At 38.0% G+C, this 23235-nt stretch overlaps 1 protein-coding gene across 5 annotated transcripts in view; it reads right to left on the reverse strand.

Annotated features, from left to right (window-relative positions):
* The window catches only part of enox1.L (ecto-NOX disulfide-thiol exchanger 1 L homeolog), a 334042-nt gene that overhangs the window by 122846 nt on the left and 187961 nt on the right, over positions 1 to 23235 (reverse strand). The window contains exon 1 of one of the 5 annotated variants that reach the window (XM_018247315.2): positions 10857 to 11219. The exons of 2 other annotated variants lie outside the window; for them this stretch is intronic. In XM_018247315.2, coding sequence (XP_018102804.1) covers positions 10857 to 11028 — 172 coding nt within the window. In that variant the 5' untranslated portion in view covers positions 11029 to 11219. Of the gene's footprint in view, positions 1 to 4401; positions 4535 to 10856; positions 11220 to 23235 lie in introns of those variants that run through there. 2 more of the 5 variants (XM_018247314.2, XM_018247316.2) reach the window with 2 other exon arrangements.

Below are 23235 nucleotides of genomic sequence, written 5' to 3' on the forward strand. Positions count from 1 at the left end.
TTCACTTTCAGAGTGTTGCATAATATCTTTCTCTTTGAAGTAGATGTTTGCTTTATGAGCGCTTAACAACCTGAGCGTGAACACTGTCACGCATCCAACATTAGCAGGCACCAAGCACAACTGAATATCTTCACTCGTACACTTTTCTTTGTAAATAGACACTGCAACAATGCAGATATGTGGGAAGTTTTGTTACATTAGGGCTCGGTGACTTTTTCTACAAGTTTTAGGTGACAGCTAAAGGGTTTTTTCGGACATGCTTAAGCTCAAATTCTAGTTATTGCTGTCAGCAGATTGAAATATGTATAGAAAGCAATAGGCTATATACATATTTATTACCGGTACAATAAAATAAACATTGCTTAAAAAAGACCTATCTATTCCTATCTATTGTAGCTATAAATGTACAGTACCCATCATTGGCTGAAATCTGGATAAGCAGTGCCTTTGTGCTTTCTAATTTGCAAATAAAATGTATGTTTTTATGAGGCAGGGTGTGGCTGAGTGTGCCAGATGCTTTGGTTAAAAGCGATTATTTCTATCAGCATTAACTGACATATTCTGGGTGATGATGGAGACGAAAAGGTGATCCCGAGGCTGTTCATTTGGACATGTGGTTATTCTTCAGGAAATTTTCAAACCTCAAAATTAAAAAGTACATTTTTAGTATGTTATACGATGTCCAATTACCAGCAACTTTTCAATTTGTCTCTGTTATTTATATTTTATAGTTTTTGTGTTATATGCCTTGCTCTTTTGTCTCTTTCAAATGGGGGTCACTGACCTCATCTAAAAACAAATGCTCTATAAGGCTTTTTTTGATTGCCACTTTTTATTACTCATCTTTCTATTCAGGTCCTCTCCTATTTATAGCCCCATTCTCTTACTCAATTCCAAATTGTATCGGAATATCACTCTCTAGATTATACTAAAAGTTAATTTAAAGCTGAACAGCCCCTTTAAGTTTTGTTAACTATTGTACTTTACTCTACTGCCTGCCTTAGTATTAAATCAGCTAGATATTGTAAGTAACGGATAGCACACCCAGTTTTTTGTTATTTTTTTCCTTTTTTGTAATAAATTAATTATTTTTTTTCAACTGGGTGTGCTATCCGTTACTTACAATATTTAGCAATTTGACTTGGAGACCCTGATGGGGAGCCTCCAATGGATTAGCACCCCACATTTTGATTCTGAGGGTGTGCGCCTTCTCTCTTAATTCTGTAAGTATTAAATCAGATCTGAAGTGTGAATCCTAAAAATATAGTGGCAATTCTACAAGCAATTCCGTTCTTAGAGCCTTGGCAAAAATCTGAGCTGGTGAAGGATCCTAGCAGAGTGGGGATTCCCAAGAAGATGTTAACAGATTGATATCTGCTTCAACCTCTCAAATTACAAAGTAACAATGTAAAAAATGCAAGATACGCCATCCAACTTTGCCATCTTGCCTTCTATAAACAGAGAGCTTGGCAGAAAGTTTTAATAGGTAAACAGTGTGTTACGATCGGCTGCAACTTGACCGTAATGAAAAGGAAGACAAGAGAATTTAAACAATCGTCCATGTGTTTAGCCAGTATTATAGATCCCCCATCTTCACAACATCTTCACTACAAAACACTTATTCAATAAGAAATTCTAATAACACCTATCCAGTTTCAGCAGCTCAGCTATGGGTAGATGGGGTGAACTGCAGGAGAAATAGGAGGGGAGCGGTGATAATGGGATGAAAAGAAAATACAGAGGAGAGAAGAAAAAACAAAGGACACATTTAAGAAGAGAAAGTGGAGGATAGAAACAAAAGAGGTTAAAAGAGTGGCATGAGAAAGGAAAGGGATAAAGAAAAACAACAGGACGGATCAGCAACCAGTGATCTAAAGAAAGGGAAAGCAAAAGAAACAGCAGAACAGTGTAATAAAGAGAGATGGAGATTTAGGCGTGGGCTTTATGTCACGTATTTTCTGGTACCAGCAGCAGCATATATATTTATGACTACTTTATCAAGGCAGGCATTCATTCTAGATCACCTAACATCTGCATTTTGTACAGTACTTTGCACCTTATGCAGAAAACAAGATGCAACTGCTGATTTGCCTTTGTGAATAGTATTTTAATTCATGCACCTTGGCACTCAATCATAAATGAGCCAAATGGTGTCCAGTCATCAGGAGGTATGGAATGTTTTTTTTTTTCATTTTTTTCCTCGTTATGTCTACATTTGTATTGATTCTTGCGTGAGCCATTCTCTCCATGACTCTTTCTGCTCCATTAGTGGTTATTGTTCCTTGTGTACAGTACATGCTCCTATTCTGCTTGAATAAAATATTTACTATTCCCAAGTGTTTGCTCTCCATTTCTGACTGGTTATGAATAGTTGTTCCCAGTTTATTTTGCATAATTTGGAATTATTGCAAAGAAAACAACTTTGAATAATACATTACAATATATTTTCACATTTAGATTTCATTCTTAGAATGCTGGTGAATTTGAGCAGCGGCTGAAAGCTTCTATTGAGCCTCTAGGCACATTGTGTTGGCTCTCATTGATTCTGCAGGGTGCTTTGCATCAACTGGAGTGTATGTGCACTAGTGAGCGACGGGATAATGGCATGATAAATAAGAGACCCCAGGATAAATCAATCCTTGCACTCGTACCTTCATGTTAGGATTTTGATACCATGGAATCTCTACTGTTATCTTGCTAACAAGTATTCCATTCTCTCTGGTCTCTAATGGCTTCCAACCAATAGTTATTTATCAATGACTAGTTATGGCTATAATCAATGACTGGTAACCTACACTGTTTAGTTCAACATCAAAGCTGCCTTTCCCATGGCAGTAACTAATCACTTCCATGTGATGGTAGAAGCCAGCAGAGATCTAGCCTTGCACCTTCTAAACAAGCAACAACCCCACATATAGATTCCTATATTCTATATTTTCACTTAGAGCTACTCACAGTTCACTTTTCCCATTCATAGATGGGATTGGCAAGAAAAAAACGTAATCATCTAGTATTAGGTAACTCTTGACATTAGTCAAACTGGTCAGTTTTATTTCGTGGAGTTACCTCTATGGATAAGCATTAAAGAGGTGGATCACCTTTAAGTTCACTTTTAATATGTAATAAAATTCTAAGCAACTTTTCAATTAGCCTTCAATTATTTTAATAGTTTTTGAATAATTTGCCTTCTATTTTTCAAGCTTTCATATAAAAACAAATGCTCCATAAGGATACAAACGTATTGTTATTGCTACTTTTTATTACTCATCTTTCTATTCAGGCCTCTCGTATTCATATTCCAGTCTCTTATTCAAATCAAGGCATGGTTACTAGGGTGATGTGGGCCTAAGCAACCATATTATTCAAACTGCTAACTGGAGAGCTGATGACTAAAAAGCTAAATAACTCAAAAACCCCAAATAATAAAAAAATGAAAACCAAATGCAAATTGTCTTTGAATATAACTATCTATGTCATACTAAAAGTTAATTTAAAGGTGAACCCCCTTTCATTCAAGGGCAAGTAATGCTTATTTTTTCAATTGGGAAAGGAGAAATCCACTTGCTAATCCTTTCCTCTTTGCCTAATGGGATAATTCTGCTAGTTACAGCATTCCACTACCTAATAGTCACCATGCTAGTTCTATAAGGGATTCATTTTATTACTTGTATCCCAAATACTCTGTTGAGTAAAAGAGTGCCAGGTCACATATTCTCATGAGCAGTGGCCATTGGGGTCGGGGATAAATCACAACACAGCAGAAGTAGGGTTTCCAAGTTCACCTGTCAGTAACATACCTATCAATCCACCAGAGGTGCCAAAGAGATATCTGTGTGTCAGAGACCTATGACACCAGCAGGGCTAAGGTTTTGTGAATAGATCACCTTAAGTATGATGTCTGTGCTTCTCATTTGCATGTTAAAACAACCATATGGCATGTGTGATGCAGAACAACAACTCTTAAAATTGTCGATTATCCCAGTACCAAAACAAACATCAGTACACAATATTCATTTTATTCAGAAGAGAGGAAGGAGAATGTATTCCTTTTTTGTTAACAGCTTGTTAATCACATTCACCCTCCACAACCCATCCATGCAGTAACACACGTGAGTTATTTGCAAGTTATTTGCCCTACTCACAGTTAACTGTTAAAGCTCAACAACTTCTGGAGCTGCCCCATGCTAACAGCACCCAGTTGTTCAATATCAGTATTCATTTGCTGACAATTACAGTAGCTATTTCCCAGCAATGAGACAGCAATCACTTTAACCAAGATGCTGGCTTCTTCCCACAGCTTGATCACTTGGCTAATGCACAGAGAGGAAATGCACAGCAGCTGTCTGCCCTGATCCCTTGCTCTTATTCACTCATATCATGCATATTACCCCTGTACCTTACCTAAAATAAGTAGAGGGCTGACATTCATGACTTCCAGGCTGCAGAGGGAATAAACAAAACACAAAACGTGAGCCGTTCAGAGCTGCCTGCGTGGAGTCACCTCACAGCTCACCGAGCAGAGCAGAACTAGTCCTGGGAATTAAGAAATCTGGAGGAGGGACGGCCATAAACCGGTCAAGTGTCATTAAGATGCCTGGGTAAATCATTTACATTTTTGTGTGGATAATGGCAGCTAAAACACTTTGTTGGAATAAAGATACCCTCAAGAGATGACAAAACAGAATGTAGCCAGTGTAAACCAGTAGCAAATCACTGCTTAACATATGTATTAGTAAGGTCACCAATAGTATCCATGTTACTTTTTAAACAAAAGTGTTGCTAATGAGGCAACACGGTTGAAATGTATATGGCCCAGGGCTCAGAATGTTAGCGACAAAATACGGCCAGAATAAGCTAGAAACTTAATAAAAGCCACACAACTAATTTGCTGGTACCACAAGTCTCCCAATGGATTGCACAGGCAGTCAGTGCTACCAGGCTGCTTTCAGGTTGGCTTGAGAATATATGTTTTGCCACAGGGGTATTTCAACACAGCCCCAAGACAGTTATTCACTGGATTCAGGACATTCCTAATTCTGTCCCCTAGATCCCCTGTATGGATACAATCTATAAAAACTACAGCAAGTTGTATTTAAAGGGGCTATATGCACTGAAAATTAGTTCTGCCTATTTTAATTGAAAAAAAACAACAACCATATCTATTCTTTTTTTTTTGTATGGAGGTCCATCTGTCACATAGAGTGTGTGTGTGTGTGTGTGTGTAAAATAGGGTGGTTTTCAATAACATCACGAGCAGTGACCGTGGCGTTTTGACCTCTGATGCTCTCCGCCAGATGGCAGTGGCAGTCAGCACCCCATGTGTCTTTAGTTCCCATAATTGCTGCCTGTTGTCTCAGGCTTACAGATATGGAAAGGTTCATTATACAGAAGCTTTATTTGTGAATGAGTATTTGTCTGGAAAATTGCTCTGAAGAAGTGGGATCATGCATATGACCAAAGAGAGAAATACATCTCTGAAATGCATTAGATTTGCTTGTAATTCAAAGGCTGATTGTATGTCAGTCATAGCTATCCCTCTAACCTCTTTAATATATATATATATATATATATATATATATATATATATATATATATATATATATAGTAACATACATGTGGGTAGGGGAGGAAGAAATGTTGAGATAGGGAATAGGAGGTACATCGAGCAGCCATAGAAGATGATTGTGAATGATGAAGAGCAGTATAGGGAAAAAAAGGGATGTAAGTCTAAAAAATTAAAGTATGGGTATGCTGAGTGATAAGGAGCAAATGGGCACAACAAGAAAAAGGTAGAGAACCAAGAAGTTGAGGAACACTGAATAGAGAATATATGGCAGACAGGTTGATGTGTAACCTGTAAATGGGAGATGAGCAAAGGTTTATATTAGATAGAGAGAATGCTGAAGAATAAGGAAAGGTAGAAAACGCAGAAACGAGGACTAAGAGCAGCAACAGAAGTCCCAATCTGAGAGAGTTAAACTGGGTTATTTAAGGAGTAGCTCAAATGTAGATGGGATGTAGTAAGAGAAATAAATAGAACAGGATGGCATGAAAGAAAGAGAAAATACATAGGGTGGTGTAAGTAAGCATTAGATGTTATTAGTACTAAATTGTAACTATAGAGCTATGTAGTAACAGTAGTTTTGCTATTGAAACCACGCTGTTGTATAAAGCAGTTCCCCGTAGGTTGTTATAGTAAAGTAAAGCAAATTCTTTCAAACCTCTAGAGACCTTTATAGAAAGGAGTTCCTGGTGAAGCATGCTGGCTAACAAGATTAATTCTTACCAACCCTCCTATATTCTCCTATTTTGTTACAATCATCCTACAAGAAGACGGGGGGTAGGTCTGACTGAATTGAGTGCAAAGCAATCTAAGTAGGGTTCTAAATAACTTCCCTTAGGTTTTGTGTTACCTAGGTGTGGTCATACTTTGTTCAGAGAGATACCATAGCCAGCAAATGATGTACCCCTGTACTAAACACAATAAAGAAAGAAAAACGGAGGCCTTTACAACAGCAAGGCCTCATATATTCTATGAAAATACATATTCTCATGGAATTAGCTAGAGGAATGAGGTTACATTTAGAGGTGGGAACAAATCTAGGCAAAAAGCTGAATTGGGATTGGGTGGTAAGATATAGGGGAAGGAGAATTACAGGGGAGAATGCAAATTAAGAAGAATGATGACGTGAAAGGAGAGAATACAGGGGAAAGGAAAAAAATCAGGGTATTTATCAAATAAAGAGGAAATGCAGAGGCTAGAAATGCAAGGAACAAAAAGCACAGTTGGAGAACTGGGTGACAAATATTTATATGTCTATATACTGTAGGTGAGGGGTTGGGATGAGCAAAGATTCAAATATCCAACATTTATTTTCCAGATGAACTGTGCTAAACCTGTGCAATAGAATTCAACAACATTAACCTACATACACTTTGCGGTTACTTATATACACAAGCTCTGCTATGTAAATAAAGTCTAATTTGGATACTGCAGCTCCCTTATCACTTGACAGAAATTTAAAAAAAAACAAATTCTGTATTTTTGGGACCAATGTATCTCTCTGTTCTACATTAGTAGAGAAGTCGTTAAAGTGGCCACACAGCACGTGCACGTCTTCTAAAACCCTATTAAGCAACCTAATCATAACAGTTTGCTTAGATTTTAGTGCCGCCCCATTTTGGGGTTTTCAACAGGTCCTGTCAAAAATACCTTCACTAATGTATCATTCCAGCTGCTACTTGGTTCTAGTTTTACAACTCTTCTAAAGGGTTCTCTTGAGCAACTGGGCACAGTGTTTTGAATCCTGTAATGTATCTCTGCTTCTCACAGAGGGGGGAAATTCACATTAACCCTTGCTTGGTGCAGTTGCTGCTTTTATCAGTTCTGTCACAGGCTCCTGTGAGCTCTGAGGGTTAAGATTTCAGTGGAGTCCTTCCAATCCCCTGTTTATAGCTTTATTGCCAAGTGAGTTGGTGTACAGTGGTAACCAGGCACACTAAACAAAGAAGACACCGCATGACAGGGGCACAGCACTGCAAAGTGTTTTCGGCGGTGGTCTGTTAATTTGTAAATCGTGGACAAACTGATTGGAGGTTATTCAAGCAATACACAGAGTGACTGTTAAACAATGTAATGGGAAGCAAAATAAAAGGGTAGAGGCATAGGAGCAGTAATAGCCCAATGTGTAAAGGTAATTGAAATGTGAGTGAGTGTTAACTCCTTCTCTGCTAAGCCGAGCGGCCATGCATGGCTTGAATATCCAAGAGAGAGCTTGGAGCACGTTTGCTAGTGCTATACTTTAGATTAATCCCCCTGTCACACACAGCGTGCATCTGCTATGGAAAGTAAAACAAGAATGGATAATCATTTTAAGTCTCCTTGGCTAAATATATACATTGGGACTGCTGCAGCCCATACATTCCAATTTGTTATTTAATCAGGCGGAACGAAGTAACAAATGTTTTTCTATCAACCAAAAACAAACAGTAGCTTCAAGGCTTATCTGTGTTTTCTAAGAATGTCCTCCCCCCCCTTTGCCTTACTTTTCTTGTCCTTATAAAAAGCCTTTTTATGCGCTTGGAAAATATACAGGTCCCAATAATATGCCCATGAAGGTGGCCGGTGTCCCGTTGCCCAGATCATAAACATCTTAAAATAACCTGCGTGAATACTTTCTTTATGGCCCCAGATCAGATTTCTTCCTTTTTCTTAGCAACACTTGGATACAGTGTGCCTGTAAGGAAACTTATTCACCTTCATGCTATAATATGCTAAATCCAATTAGTCATATGGATTAATATCAATTAAGTTAAATCTGAATGTACTGATCAAATGCCTTTCCTCTCAGCTTGTATGTTATTGTGTTAAAGCTAGGATTGCATCTGACATGCTGATTGGTCCAGTGCAAATTTAGATTTTTTTTTTTTAATTAAGCTTGAAATTTTAGATTTCACTTGTAAATGTGGTAGGCCCAGTGAGTGCTGGTAGGGAAAATGAAGTGGGACCTTTACTTTACAGTATATGTAAGTAAAAACAGACTCTCTTCCCCAGTATTTTGGATGGTGGGCGGGCCCTGCTGTAATTGGTGGGCGGGCCCTGCTGTAATGTCTATTACACCCCTGTAAGATCCATGGAAATGTAGAAAATGGAGACGATTACTAATTTCCCTTGTGCATAAAAATAAGCCCAGTTTTGAACCTCTCTGGGGCCTTTTGTGTCTGTTATGGCACCACAACAGTTTTGCTTAAATTTTGTACATGGCGGAATCCATAATTGTATCATTGGTTTCGTGAAGACATCTATAGCAGTGGTGGTTCCATTTTATGCGCCAAAACCCCCATGCTTTATAAAGCCAAACAGCTGTATCTCAAGTGTGATTCTTACATATTCGTGCACAAATAATTTGTTGGGTACAAAACACACACACACACAGCAAAATGTGTGCAGATTTTCTGTTTAAAAAAGGCCTCTTTAGCTGTCAGGATGCTGGGAGATGTAGTCCAACTACCATTGGTGGTTTGCAGTCCAGCTACCATTGGTGGTTTGCCTTTCCCAATTGACAAGTAGGGATACCAGGAAAACTCCCGGTGGGCCCAGGTGTCATTGGGCCCTCATGCTGATAAACATTTGACCTATTTCATGGCCATTCCCTATTTCTATGAGAACAAAGAGGCTAAATAGATGGAATAATAGATTATAGTATGTAAAGAAAAGAAACAAGGAGAATAGAGGTTGAGTGAGGAGAGAAAGAAAAATAGTACTAAGACTGGGCCCCTGGTCTAAGATTAATTGGTGGGCCACTGGTCAAAGGTTTTTGGGTGGGCCCCTGGTGTCCCAGTCCAACACTGAAGTACAGAGTTGTACATATACATACAGCTAAGTTTCCATGTCAAACCCTTTATTATGACGGAATTCCTCTATCTATATTTTCTAACAGCTGTAGAACTGTAGGCAATTTCAGTGCAGTATCAGATATCATATACAGGTATGGGACCTGTTATCCATAATACTCAGGAACTAGGGTTTTCCGGATAACAGATCTTTCTGTAATTTGGATCTTCAAACCTTAAGTCTACTAGAAAATCATGTAAACACTAAATAAAGCCAGCAGGCTGGGTTTGTTTCCAATAAGGATTAATTATATCTTAGTTGGGATCAAGTACAAAGTACTATTTTATTACTACAGAGAAAAGGGAAATCATTTTTAAAAACTTTGGATAAAGTGGAGTCTATGGGAGATGGCCTTTCTGCAATTTGGAGCTTTCTGGATAATGGGTCTCAGGATAACAGATCCCATAAATGTAATAGATGCTGGGATAGAGTAATGTCCTGTAGTGACTCCTAGGTGATACTTTCAGTAGGGCCACTTATAGAAAAGGATTAAAAACTACAAAAATGTATTCAAGTACATGCAGCTTTACCAAAGCTCACACTTTTATACTGCATACACACATAGCAGCAGGGTTGTTTTTAACTGATCTGATAAATACTAATGTCTATGTTCCCAAGTTTTTGGAATTCGATCAATGCATTCAGTTATTATCTACAGTCCTGTTACCCATGGGGAAACATCAGATGAGTCCAATCACACATTTCCTTGTGGTGAACACATGAAACCCAACTGAATGGCAAACCAATTTTTTAAAGAAATAGACTATAACTGCCCTGTGTATGAAGCATTAAAGAGTGTGGTCTGAGCAAGTGCTGAATTATGTCTGTGCATACAAATTTCCATATTATCCGGAAACCCATTATCCAGAAAGCTCTAAGATATGGCAAAGCTGCTTCCTATGGTGTTCTGATCTAAATGAACAAAGCTAGTATAAATATGTTTTTAGCAAAAGCTATACAACCATTTTTTTTGTTTACATTTTTTTTATTTAGTGGCCTTAAGGTAAAACAAGTTCAATGAATGCAGCAATTTATGTTTGTTCTCTACTAAAGATTAAAATTGCAGGAACAGAGGATGCCAAATAATTTGAAAACGTTGTTTTATCTAATTCTCCAGTTGCAAAGCTGCACATGGCTGCATGCAAATGGATTGCTGGCTGCTGGGAAGGCAATTTGCGCACTCAGCAGATATATTACTGGGTTTACCAATCAGAGCGCAGGCTCAAAATCTCAGGTAACACATTTTAGAGATGGATATTCCTTTTTATATTATTATTTATATATATATATCCAGTAGTTTCTAGTTCTTGTTTTTCACAATTAGGCAACTTTATTTTAAGAATGACAATCAGTTCAGCCCATAGGTAAAACAGATGTCCACAACTTTCCCCTGCTATGCACTGGGGAAGGAAATCTCAGCCCTCAGAGGGCCACTGGCCTCCTAATTTAGCAATGCGCATACCTCTGATTGCTTTTTCCACGTCAGGATCAGCTGGGCTAAAGCGTGTCACTCGAACCATCTTGGGACACCCGATGACAGAAACCGCCAATCTGCTGAAATGTGTTTTTCCTCTATGCCCAGATCCTCCTATAGAATCCACTTTGCTCCTTTTATGTCCTGCCAAGCTGATCATTATGCTCAGTGTTTCCCCTGCCTTTTATATGGTAACATTTCCCGTAGGTTACTTCTGGTTGCCTTGTGCCTGTCCAATCTGGCTCATTCACACTCTTTCCTTATCCAGCTAAAATGCTCCTTGTACTGGGAGCAAAACAATGCACCTCCTCCGTGAGACCTCCCTCAGGCACACTAGCAGCCCATCTGTAGAGCAAACACTGCAAGGTTAACTACAACAGTGATCTGGGCATGTTCACATTCAGCAAATGTCATGCCACAGCAATAAGGCTCCACAAGCAAAGTGTGCAAGGAGCTCAGATTTCCCTGCATTCCCAGGCTTTATGGCTTATTTAATGATTATGGCACAGACTCACTGCTAACCAGCTTGCCACTGCAACATTCGCCATTCTGGATTTGCCTTGCAGCTGTCTCTTAGTTAACCTTTCAGCCATAATAGTAAAACGAAATAGCTATCATCTTTATTGCTATACTTATATAAGAAGTATTATTATGTACTATTTATGTTATACTAGCATATGTTTAAATTCCATGTATTTCAAGCTAAAATATTAATTGGAGTAACATTTTTTTTATTATGCACATTTAGGGGGCTGTTTACTAAACTTTTTTTGGGATATATTACACCCCGAGGATGGAAAATCCAGCATCTCAGACCTGCTGAGGTTGCATATAAGTGAATGGGAGAAGTCCCAAAGACATTTTGATCTGTGCTGGGTCTTGTGCAATATTCCCAAGATTTTGTGGTTTTTGGGCAAAAATCTGAGTTTTTAGGTGGAAAATCCGAAAAATTCATACGATTCGTTTTTTTTTTCACAAACTTTTTGGGTTTTTTCCCCGCAAACAAATTTTTTGGGATAGTGTATTGATAAATACACTAGAGTTGTTTTCAAAAAATACTGAGAAAAATTTAGATCACTATACTTTAACTCTAAAAAAGTCTAAAATCTTATTTAAACATTAAATACACCCAATAGGTTTGTTTTGCCTTCAATAAGGCTTAATGATATCTTAGTTGGGACCAAGTACAATGTAATGTTTTATTACTACAGAGAAAAAGGAAATCATTTTTAAAAAAATTCAATTATTTCATTATAATGGGAGATGGATGTTCCATAACTCGGATCGTTCTGGATAATGGGTTTCCAGATAACGGATTCCAAACCCGAACCTTTTATTGATTAATTTAGTGCAGTAGATAATGAAGTGCGAGCTTTTGGGACTACTTAGGTCCCTGCTTCAGAAAAATGTACGGCACTGATTTCTATTTCTTCTTTTTTTATCCTTTTTTTTTTAACCATTACACTTTGATAAATCTTGAAAATGTACAGATACAACATTGTATGACCTTTCACAAATGCAATTTTCAGAATCAAATTTTTTTTTATTGCAGCATAATTCTCATCTCAAATTGTACAAACAAAAAAGCTTTATCTCAAGGTATGAAATGCATAACAATTGTGCATTTTTCCCCCTGGGATGAAGCTTTTTTTGTTTTCATCAACAAGGGCAACCACTATAGAGGCTTCCTGTCAAATGTATAAATGCAAATAAAATAAACGTTACCCTCATATTTCAATGTTTCTTTAAAGAGAACATTCTATAGACTAAAGGAGTCATTTAGTTATAGCACAGTCATGGCGAGAAGCACTTCTTGGAATAGAATCGAATAGGGAATTCGGGCGAATTTATGCGCTGGCGAATAGTTGAATGGGCGAATATTCGCCCGGCAAATAGTTGAGCGATCAAATATTCGATCGAAGGATGTTCATTCGATCGAATGATCGATCGAATGCCTTTTTATTCGATCAAAAACGTAGAAAAAAAGCCTATGGGACTTTCCCATAGGCTTTCAAAGCAATTCGGTAGGTTTAATCTGGCGAAGTAGGCAGTCGAATGATTTTTAAAAGAGACAGTACTTAGACTATCGAATGGGCGAATAGTCGCAGCGTTTTTTCACTCAATCTATTCGAATCATTCTACTCAGGTGAATTTACGCCAATTTGATAGTCGAGGAGCACAAAAAGCTCCTCGAAATTCGAGTTTTTTTCCCTCTATTCATTCACTCGAGCTTAGTGAATGGGCCCCTTAGACCTGTATATACACATGGGCAAACATATAAATAGTCAAGTAAAATCAAAAACAGCACAGGGATCTTCATGTGCAGGTTACTTGTTTACAGGGTTCATATATGTCGCAATTAGAGGCTACATACTAATATTTGTTACCTTGAAAACCTGCTGCTGATACCATATCACAAAAATCAATTAGACATCATAATAATATTAGAGTCCCTAATGCCTGTGTAAATGAACAGAATCGACAGAATATTTTTTCAGCTCCGATGCCAGCTGCTTCCCATTCTATTAAATAGGACGTGGCTGCCCTATGGCCCACACCATTTATTAGTTATGACTCACACATTCCTGAGTGCTATTTGTTTAATGGAAATGGTGTGTGTAGTGGGCAGCTTTTTCCCATTAACTACAATAGCGGACTGATGTGATTAAAAAGACTACTGTAAGCCACACAAAACTGTAACCCCATAATTTGGAATTCTCTAAAATAGTCTAAACTGTAGCATATGTATTTATATATAAATCTCTTGTTCTTTCTTTTTTGAAAGGTGAAATAAGAGGTATGGTTTGTTTATTTCCTTCATATTACTTGTTAGTGATCTCTTACACTGACAAGAATTGATGCAAAACACATGGGAGGAAAAATGATACCAGACAAAGAATGGCTAGATTATACTGTATACTCAAAGTGGGGATATCTGTACTTTTATATGGTGGGGCTCACTGTGCCATTGCAGTCTCATTATATGCTAGCAGCCAATATTTCACTACATGCCAATGCGTACTGGCCACTGTGCTGATATATATTGATGTGTCATTATATGCTATTATATACTTGAGGCCAATGTACCGGAAGCAACTTTGCCATTATATCCAGGAGGTCACTGGGTTATTATATATTGGAGGTCGCTGTGCCATTATAGACCGGAGGCCACTGTCCCATTATATCCAAGAGGTCACTGGGTCATTATATATTGGAGGTCACTGTGCCATTATAGACCGTAGGCCATTGTGCCATTATAGACAGGAGGCCACTGTCCCATTATATCCAGGAGGTCACAGGGTCATTATATATTGGAGGTCACTGTGCCATTATAGACAGAAGGCCACTGTCCCATTATATCCAAGAGGTCACTGGGTCATTTTATATTGGAGGTCGCTGTGCCATTATAGACCAGAGGCCACTGTGCCATTATATCGAGGAGGTTACTGGGTCATTATATTCGAGGTCACTGTACCATTATAGACCGGAGGCCACTGTGCCATTATAAACTGGAGGCCACTGGGTCATTATATATTGGAGGTCACTGTGCCATTATAGACTGGAAGCCATTGTGCCATTATATCCCAGAGGCCACTGTGCCATTATATACTATGGCTCACAGTGCCATAATATTTTAAGATTTACTATGCCTTTACATGCTGGGGGTTACTGCACCTTGATAACTGGATATCTTAGGGTACATGCACCTAATAAAGCTATACAATAATAGCATGAACAATAATAATATATTTTGAAAAATTATTAAAAATAATAATTAAAAAAACTAAATTTGGCCAAACAGTCTCCCAGTGGCTAGCACCAGGTGTAGCAGTTATGTTTATTGTCCTTAAAACTGACTCTGGTACAAAGTCACATGCAGGTGACATGTTTGGCACAGTCAGAGCCCTCTCTTTTTAAAACGGCACCTGCTGTGCTCACACTCGTATGAAGATTCAGTCAGCAACTTCCTGTAGTTCCAGCTGGGATGTTCTGACCTACAGCACTATTCACAGTGCGGCAGTTAAACACTGCCCTAGAGAGTTACCATCACCTGCTTTAAGAGCAGCTGCTCTGAAACAATTAGAACTGACTTTTTTTAATTAGTGGCCAAAGCCAAAGAGTTGTGTAAAGTTGTAGCTCCATGTACTTCACTGAATATTATAAGCCACCACTTCCGTCTGGTTACATTCTCCTAGTAACAGCTGTAGTGAACTTTTAGTGCCAGTTATAACTTTTTGTGTTGTTCATCTAAAACATTATACCCCATCATATAACTGTCACGGGCTCTTCCTTTCCATAGTGAAGCCTTCATAAAACGTCTCAGTCATAAAGGAGACACGCTGAAAGGAAAAGGACAACTGGCAGATGTAACTCCAGCAAGATATTTAATTGATGTGTCATTTGGTGGAACTCTTCAGCCTTCTCTGATCTCTTACCAAGAGAAAACAATGTTCCAGCTGTTGGGTCATTGACAGGAACACTAAAACCCCAGATTGTTGTTGTTTCCATTGCCCTTTAAGGATTTTTGACCTTAAATGCGCATCAGTTCATAACACAAACCCCACAGCCTACACTATTAATGAAAAATGCAAAAGCACAGCTAATGAAATGGTGACCTTGCACTACATGCAAAAGTTTCTCAGGTCAGCTTCATGAAGCATACAGTCAGTGCTGCTGCATAAAACCACACATAAAATAAGCTGCTGCATTTAGCAATGAATTTAAAAACAAGGATTCTCCTGGGTGCATTTCTCTGTCGATAAACAAGGCTGCATTTTGCAAAATTCAAAAGTAAAACCCACACATTTTCTAAGCACTGTACACAAAGAAATTATACGTAAGAATGTCTTCTTATAAAAAGGCAATCGCATCTGGGTCCAGTGACTGAATGCATGCAAGCAACCTTATAGGCTCTACTAGGCAGTATCTGGCTTCATTCCTTGGTTTCAAGTATGGAACTTGTAACATAGATTATGCGTTTCGGACCTCTTCAGAGGTTTGCTCTGGGAACCTCATGGACCAAGCAGGAGACTCTCTAACAGCTGTCACCCAATTCTCAGATCCCTCCTTCAGATGATCAATGTTACCTCTGCATCCCCAACCTCATCAATAATAAGCTTGCATTAATACTGCTGACATCACAAGGGACACTTCACTGCTAGACTGATGGAAGACATTTGATCTTAAACAGACTTAGAGCACCATGTCTGCCATGCATAAATTATTATTATTTTATATAGCTCCTGTTTTAGTAGCTAAAAATTCCCGAAACCAAGAAATGCCATTATAAAGCAAAATAAATTCCTATGGGCTAAGGCTCAGCCATTGGCTTTTAAAGCAGAGGTAGATCTCACTACACTGGTGAGCACCAATTAGAACAACACTGGTCAGTAGTTGGGATCTGATCACCAACCTCAATGACAGTCACCAACCACAATGACAGAACTGTTTATTTATATCACTATTTATTGGGCTGGAAGGGGGCTGTTTGGGTCTCTGTGTACCTGAAATGCCAGGGCCTACTTTGATTTTTAGTCCAGACCTGCGCAATGCTGTTCTATAAAACCCAGTGTTGGGCTTTAGCCTATAGAGTATTCCATGAAAATAATACTAGGTTTCCTACCCAAGATTCCTTCTGCTTTGCAGATAAATGAGGAGACGGTCTCCTAACCCAAAATGCTTTTTATTGGGATAGAAACATCAATACACGTTTCTACAACTGGACAGTTTTACAAAACTAGGACCTTTATAGTGGATCCCTGACAGTTCCCCTTGAAATACTGCACATTAAACCTTAAATAACCTGGGGTGGACATGTTTCAAGTTATCATATATATAAACTGAATTATTTATTTTCCTTGGCCGCTACAAAAACTGAACTTGACCAATCAAATAGATATTTTTCTTTCCCGCAGCTGGATCAGTGATTTCTTATGTTTAAAAGACCTTTCATAAACATACATAACATAAAATATGGATGCAAAATGGAAATAGCAGGTACAAAACAACAATTTTTTTAAAAAGAAAATGTCTTAAACAACACATTTTGTATAAATGTATAGAGTATGCTGCCATTACTTTATATAGAACATATATACTGAATCCCTTTTTTAAAAAATTAATTTCTTGTATCTTTGATAACATTTATATATTTCTTTTCTTCCTGTAACTTTAAGCTTACTTCATTTTGGTTTATTCACAAAATGCAATACATTGATAGACGGCACAATGATTACGTGGTTAGCACTGGGCTTCATAGGTAGAGTCTAACCTAGATATTTTGTATATTCTCCCTGTGTCTGCATGGGTTCCCTTTAGGCACTGCTGCATCCTCCAATGCTAAGTAACATCATACTCTTTCAGCATCTAAAAAATTTAGTCATTGCCACAAGCAGATTACTTACGATAAAATGATTTATGCCACACTCTATATATTTATAAAATAAAGATCCAATGGCAAAATGATACACTGAGAACTGGGAGACCACAAAAAATTGGGGTATGTTATGCCGTAAAACTGTGCAATGTAAATCAGTGTATTCATTTGCTAAGGAGACGTGTGAGACCAAGGCCATATAACATATGGTAAGTGCTGACTTTTTTTCTTTTAGTAAAAATGGATCAAGGAAGTGCTATTCTCCCTGTTGCTACAAGGGTGGATATTTTTGCATATGAAATGTGTACTTGTGACATTATAAAGGCCCCCACTGCCCAGGGACTGCCTTGCCTGTTTTTAAGATTAACACCTAGGGCCTATAGGGGCAAACTCACTAAGATTCGTAGTTGCGCCAGGCGTAACTTCGCCGCACTTCACCGCACTTCGCCACACTTCAGCAGGCGTAGTTTCGCCAGCGCTTCGCAAATTCACTAAAATCCGAAGTTGCGCTCAGGGGTAGCGTAAGGTTGCGAAGTTGCGCTAGCGTTGATTCACTAAGCGAAGCGAAGTTACGATAGCGATGGTTAATTTGCATACGGCGCCAAATTCAAATTTCAATGGAGGAATACGTATCAGCACTACAAATCCCTAGAAAACCTTCAAAACATCAAATAAAAATGTTATTTTGCCCTACACATGTGCCCACTGTATAGGTAAGTTGCCATGAGTCAGGAAATGTAGGGGGGAAGGAGGGGAGCCCCAAAAAAAATTTGCGATCTTTTTCAGCCTATCACCCATAATGTAGAAAACACGCCAGCGTTTTTTGGGACTTAGAAAAAATTTTGACTTTTTTTCGCCTGGTCTGAGGTGGCGAAGGAAGTCTAGCGTAAAAGGTAGCGTTCAGTACACTGCGCGCGTTAGTGAATTTGCGTAGTTACGTCCGTAGCGATAATTCGCCAGGCATAAGGGTGCGAAGTAACACTAGCGAATCTACGCCAGCGTTCGTTAGTGAATTTGCGCAGTAACGAAAATGCCAAACGCTAGCGAAGTAACGCTAGCGTTCGGCGCTTCGGCGCTTAGTGAATTTGCCCCATAGACTCCTAACCATGGGCTGAGCAATGTATCTCTAGCAGCAGTCAGTAAATAGCTGTACATTTATTTGTAATGAATAATGTAATAAATGGAGCATGGTTTGCCCAGTTCTAGCAACCCATTTCAGATGTTTTCTATCATACACATGACCAGTACATGCTACCTGCACACTTTTTCTTAAGTTGAATTGCCTCTATTTACTTGAGAGAATTTTAAAATGATAAGCATGTTCCTCCTGCTTTAAATTATAGCTGTGCCAATAATGTCAAAAGCAATTAGCCAAGTATAGCTGCCTGCTAAGGATTAGAATGTAATTGAAAGTAATGCCAGTTTAATTAATTAATTTGCCTTCAATCGTTTGGGGTGATCCACAGAAGCATCTGCAGCCTTATTTAATACTGCGTGGTACAAATCAGAAGTATGTGATAGATCAACCGCACACCTGTAATTCACTCTCACTGCACTGGTGGTGCTGGCCTTCTGTAGACCAGGCAAGGTCCCTTAGCAACAGCAAAGATAGTTTAATGGATCCGCGCATTATTTGCAGTTGGGGAGCTTCCCCTTTTATTATGCTACCAACAGAATCTAATGTTGGTAGCATAATAAAAGGGGAAGCTCCCCAACTGCAAATAATCGTGTGTGTGCGGATCCATTAAACTATCTTTATAAATCAGAAGTAGGCATTTTAGGCATAACTATGTGAAACTATTTCTATATCTGAGTATGAATCATTCCTCTTGCTTTATATACTGGAATTGTTAGCAACATACTGACAGACCCTGGGGGTGTAGGAAACCTTTATCACATACATACACAAGGGTGCTCTTCTATAATAACCACAGATCAAATAGGAACTGGAATGCAATTTTTAAAGCAAAAGACAGATATAAAACCCTTTAAGAGCACTGGATCTCACTTTATGAAAAAGATTTATTTTTTCACAGCTCTATTGGGCATTTCAGGGAGAAGTGTTAATATTAAAAATGATGTCTCCAGTTGCAGTACCATCACATCTGTCGACAGTTTTGGGCAATGGTGATTCTTTTCCCATAGGGATGCACTGAACAGCGTCAAATCTGATTCAGGCTGCAGATATTGAGGTTTTAACCAAGTAACTTTTTGACAAACCAATGAGTAGAAATGGCAGTCACATTGTATTAGCAAGAGGTGCATAATATAAATCACTTTAAGGCAATACAATTAAACCAGCATTAACAAAAACTGCCAAAGTGGACTAAATAATGTCACAGAAATAGAATACAAGCCCAGTATGAATTGTACCATGACAGTATTTAGGAAGTGCCTAGGTAGCTACACTGTCCCTCTAGCAGGTAGACACGAGTTGCTCAGAAAGCCTGTGATTGATGCTGAAAGATAGGGAAATGCCATATTTTCATAGCCCCTCTCAGCATTACTGACCAAATGGGACTGTAATACATTAACTATATATATATAGACATAGAATAACATAGAATAATGGATGGAGGAGGGAATCTTCATATTAGTCTGTATATCATGTTCCCGCATCAATAGGCTGCATTTCTACATGCATTGGAAAAATGATCTGCAGACACAGAGCCTACTATGCATTTATGCCACTATATGGACAAGGCACTAATATGGACAGATTATGCACTGCCTCTGTGGCTCATCCATGGTGCTGGCTCAAATTTTGTTTTTTCATTGTTCTGCTGTATCTCTGAGATGATACAGAGGTAATGTGGAGATGGTAAATACTTTCAATATTTACAATATTTTCAACAGCTTCAGTTCCCTTAAAGACTGAGCCCTTTAAGCAAATTTAGCACCTTCATCAAAGGGAACAAATGGATATTGATCAAGAATGTTTTTAGGTTGTGGGATAAATCAGTGGAGGTTTTTATTTCCCTACCTTTGATAAACATGGCTCTCAGCACTTCAAATACACTTTAACATTCCCTTTGTTGGGATTTTGCACTCAATTCATTAACATGTATTAGCTGAAGCTTGTACCGAAGCAAGTAAATCGCTATTGAAGCAATGGCCATTATGTACAAAGAATAAAGATGCCTGCCTTCAGAGCAAAGACAATAAAATCATGATGAAATATTTTACTTGGACTTACCGGTAATAAGAAAGACTAGTAATGAAGTGCAAAAACAGAACACTTTTTTATTACTGCTCCTTAAACCATTAGTAGGTTTTTGTAGTACATGCAACAGCCTGTTAATAGGTCCTTCAGTATCATGTGACCATATGTATAATGAGGAGAATAGAATCCTATATCCTTTCTCAAACCAAAATAGCCATGGAATCACATGCAGTATTTGTTTAGTCCTTTATGTTCTCTAGGTCTGACTCTTAGGGGGTTATTTACTAAACTCCCAATGCAAAAATCACGACATTTTTTTTTAAAATAAAATCGAACTTTTAAATCACAAATTTTTTGGAATTTATTAACCCTGAGGATGGAAAAGTCCAAATCTAAAATAATCCGGCATCTCTGACCTGTCGAGGTTGCATATAAATCAATGGGAGAAGTTCCAATGATTTTTTGATATGCGCTGGGTTTTGTGCAATACCCTTAAATTTTCTGAGTTTTTGGGTGAAAATTCCCAAAAAAAGTGTGAAAACCTGATAAAAAAATCCGAAAAAATCATGAAAATCTGATTTTTCCCGCAAAGCAAATTTTTGGGAAAATGTGATAATAAATAAGCGTAAAAAAACGAGCGGATTTGATTGGAGTTTGTAGCAGTAAATATTGAGATAAATATTGTCGCCTACGGTTAAATCTGCACTACCGTGGGTGACTAATCTCCAGAAAAAGACTTTGCAGTAGTGTAACATTGATATTGCCTCAAGTAAAACCTATCACTCACGGAAATTCAGCCTAATTGCAGGAAATTGTCACAATTAAGCCAGATTGCTGCCATTACATTTCATGACTTTTTTAACGTCTGAAAAATGATTAATTAACACATATGGGAAACTTGCTTACAATTACATTTGCTTTCACTATTTAAAAAAAGTTTTTTGGGTGAAGGGCCCAACTGAATTGTAAAATTGTACATAGGGGGGCTAAAGAGTAAAATTGGGCAACGTCACATCCTAATATACCAGAAAATGTAATAACCATAATCCCATAGACACTATAATCTCATTAAGATGAAGCAAATGTAGTTTATCAGTTTAGTGACTATGAATCCAGTCATGTTACATTTAAAACACAAGAAATCAGAGAGTTTAACAGACTGCCATAATTACATTAGAATTCAGTAGCTGCATTATGGGAGAAAAACACAACGATTGTCTTAAAAAAATTGTACTTTGCACATTGTACATTGTAATAATTTATTTGGGCACTGCTAGTTATTTAAAGGGGTTGTTCACCTTTAAATTAACTTTTAGTATAACGTAGAGAGTGAGATTCTGAGACAATCTGCAATTGGTTTTCATTCTTTATTATTTGCGGTTTGTGGAGTTATTTAGCAGCTCTCCAGTTTGCAGTTTCAGGAGTCTGGTTGCTAGGGTCCAAATTACCCTAGCAACCATTCATTGATTTGAAAAAGAGACTGGAATGTGAATAGAAAAGGCCTGCATAGAAAGATAAGTAATAAATAATACATTTGTAGCTTCACAAAGCATTTGTTTTTTATATGGAGTCAGAAGAAGAAGGCAAATAATTCAAAAACTATAAAAAAGAAAAAATGAAGGCCCATTGAATAGTTGCTTAGAACTAGCCATTCTATAACATAGTGAACGTTAACATAAAGTATTTTATAACATAAAAAGTGTGTAATGGGAAAAGCCTACTCTGCCATTCAATGCTAATGACTTACGCTGTAAACGACACCACTAGGCCCCACCAAAAAATAACTTTACTATTCGTAATAAAAATGCAAATGCTTCGACTGAGAGACTGTTGTACTACTATTGCTTTCCATGTGCAAATGCATAATTAATAAGAACTTTTGCAGTTGGATTTTAATGTCCTCAGCAACACAAATCAGACTAAGGCATAAAAATCTAAAACGAGTGCAAAAGTGGCATCTAGATCTATAGATAATCCTCTTTTATTGGGAATTGTACATATATATCTGTACTGTGCCCCTGGTTCCAAGGTTCAGGTGCTCGGTTGAATGGTTTATTTATTCAATAATGTAAAATGAACCCATACTCCAGTTTCTTCAAAAGGTGCAAAAAACTTTTATTATTGCAACATCACTGGTGCATCCAACGTTTCGAACCCCATTGGGGTCTCTATCAAGCATTATTTTTTACCAGCTAGACCAGTAAAATATTGGCTAGGTGGCAACTCAAGTTCAGACATAACCTGTTGCCTCCATTTTCAACAATCCTTGAATCTCATAAATTGTATTTATGTTTTGTTCAGGTTCACATTACTTAAAAGGCAACCATCACAAAAAATAACAGTTATTTAAAGGGATACGGTTATCGGAAAACATGTTTTTTTTCAAAACGCATCAGTTAATAGTGCTACTCCAGCAGAATTATGCACTGAAATCCATTTCTCAAAAGAGAAAACAGATTTATAATATTCAATTTTGAAATCTGACATGGGGCTAGACATTTTGTCAATTTCCCAGCTGCCCCTGGTCATGTGACGTGTGCCTGCACTTTAGGAGAGAAATGCTTTCTGGCAGGCTGCTGTTTTTCCTTCTCAATGTAACTGAATGTGTCTCAGTGGGACATGGGTTTTTACTATTGAGTGTTGTTCTTAGATCTACCAGGCAGCTGTTATCTTGTGTTAGGGAGCTGCTATCTGTTACCTTCCCATTGTTCTTTTGTTTGGCTGCTGGGGGGGGAGGGGGGTGATATCACTCCAACTTGCAGTACAGCAGTAAAGAGTGATTGAAGTTTATCAGAGCACAAGTCACATGACTTGGGGCAGCTGGGAAA

This window comes from Xenopus laevis, chromosome 2L (assembly GCF_017654675.1).
Source record: "Xenopus laevis strain J_2021 chromosome 2L, Xenopus_laevis_v10.1, whole genome shotgun sequence".
In the NCBI taxonomy this organism is placed as follows: Eukaryota; Metazoa; Chordata; class Amphibia; order Anura; family Pipidae; genus Xenopus; species Xenopus laevis.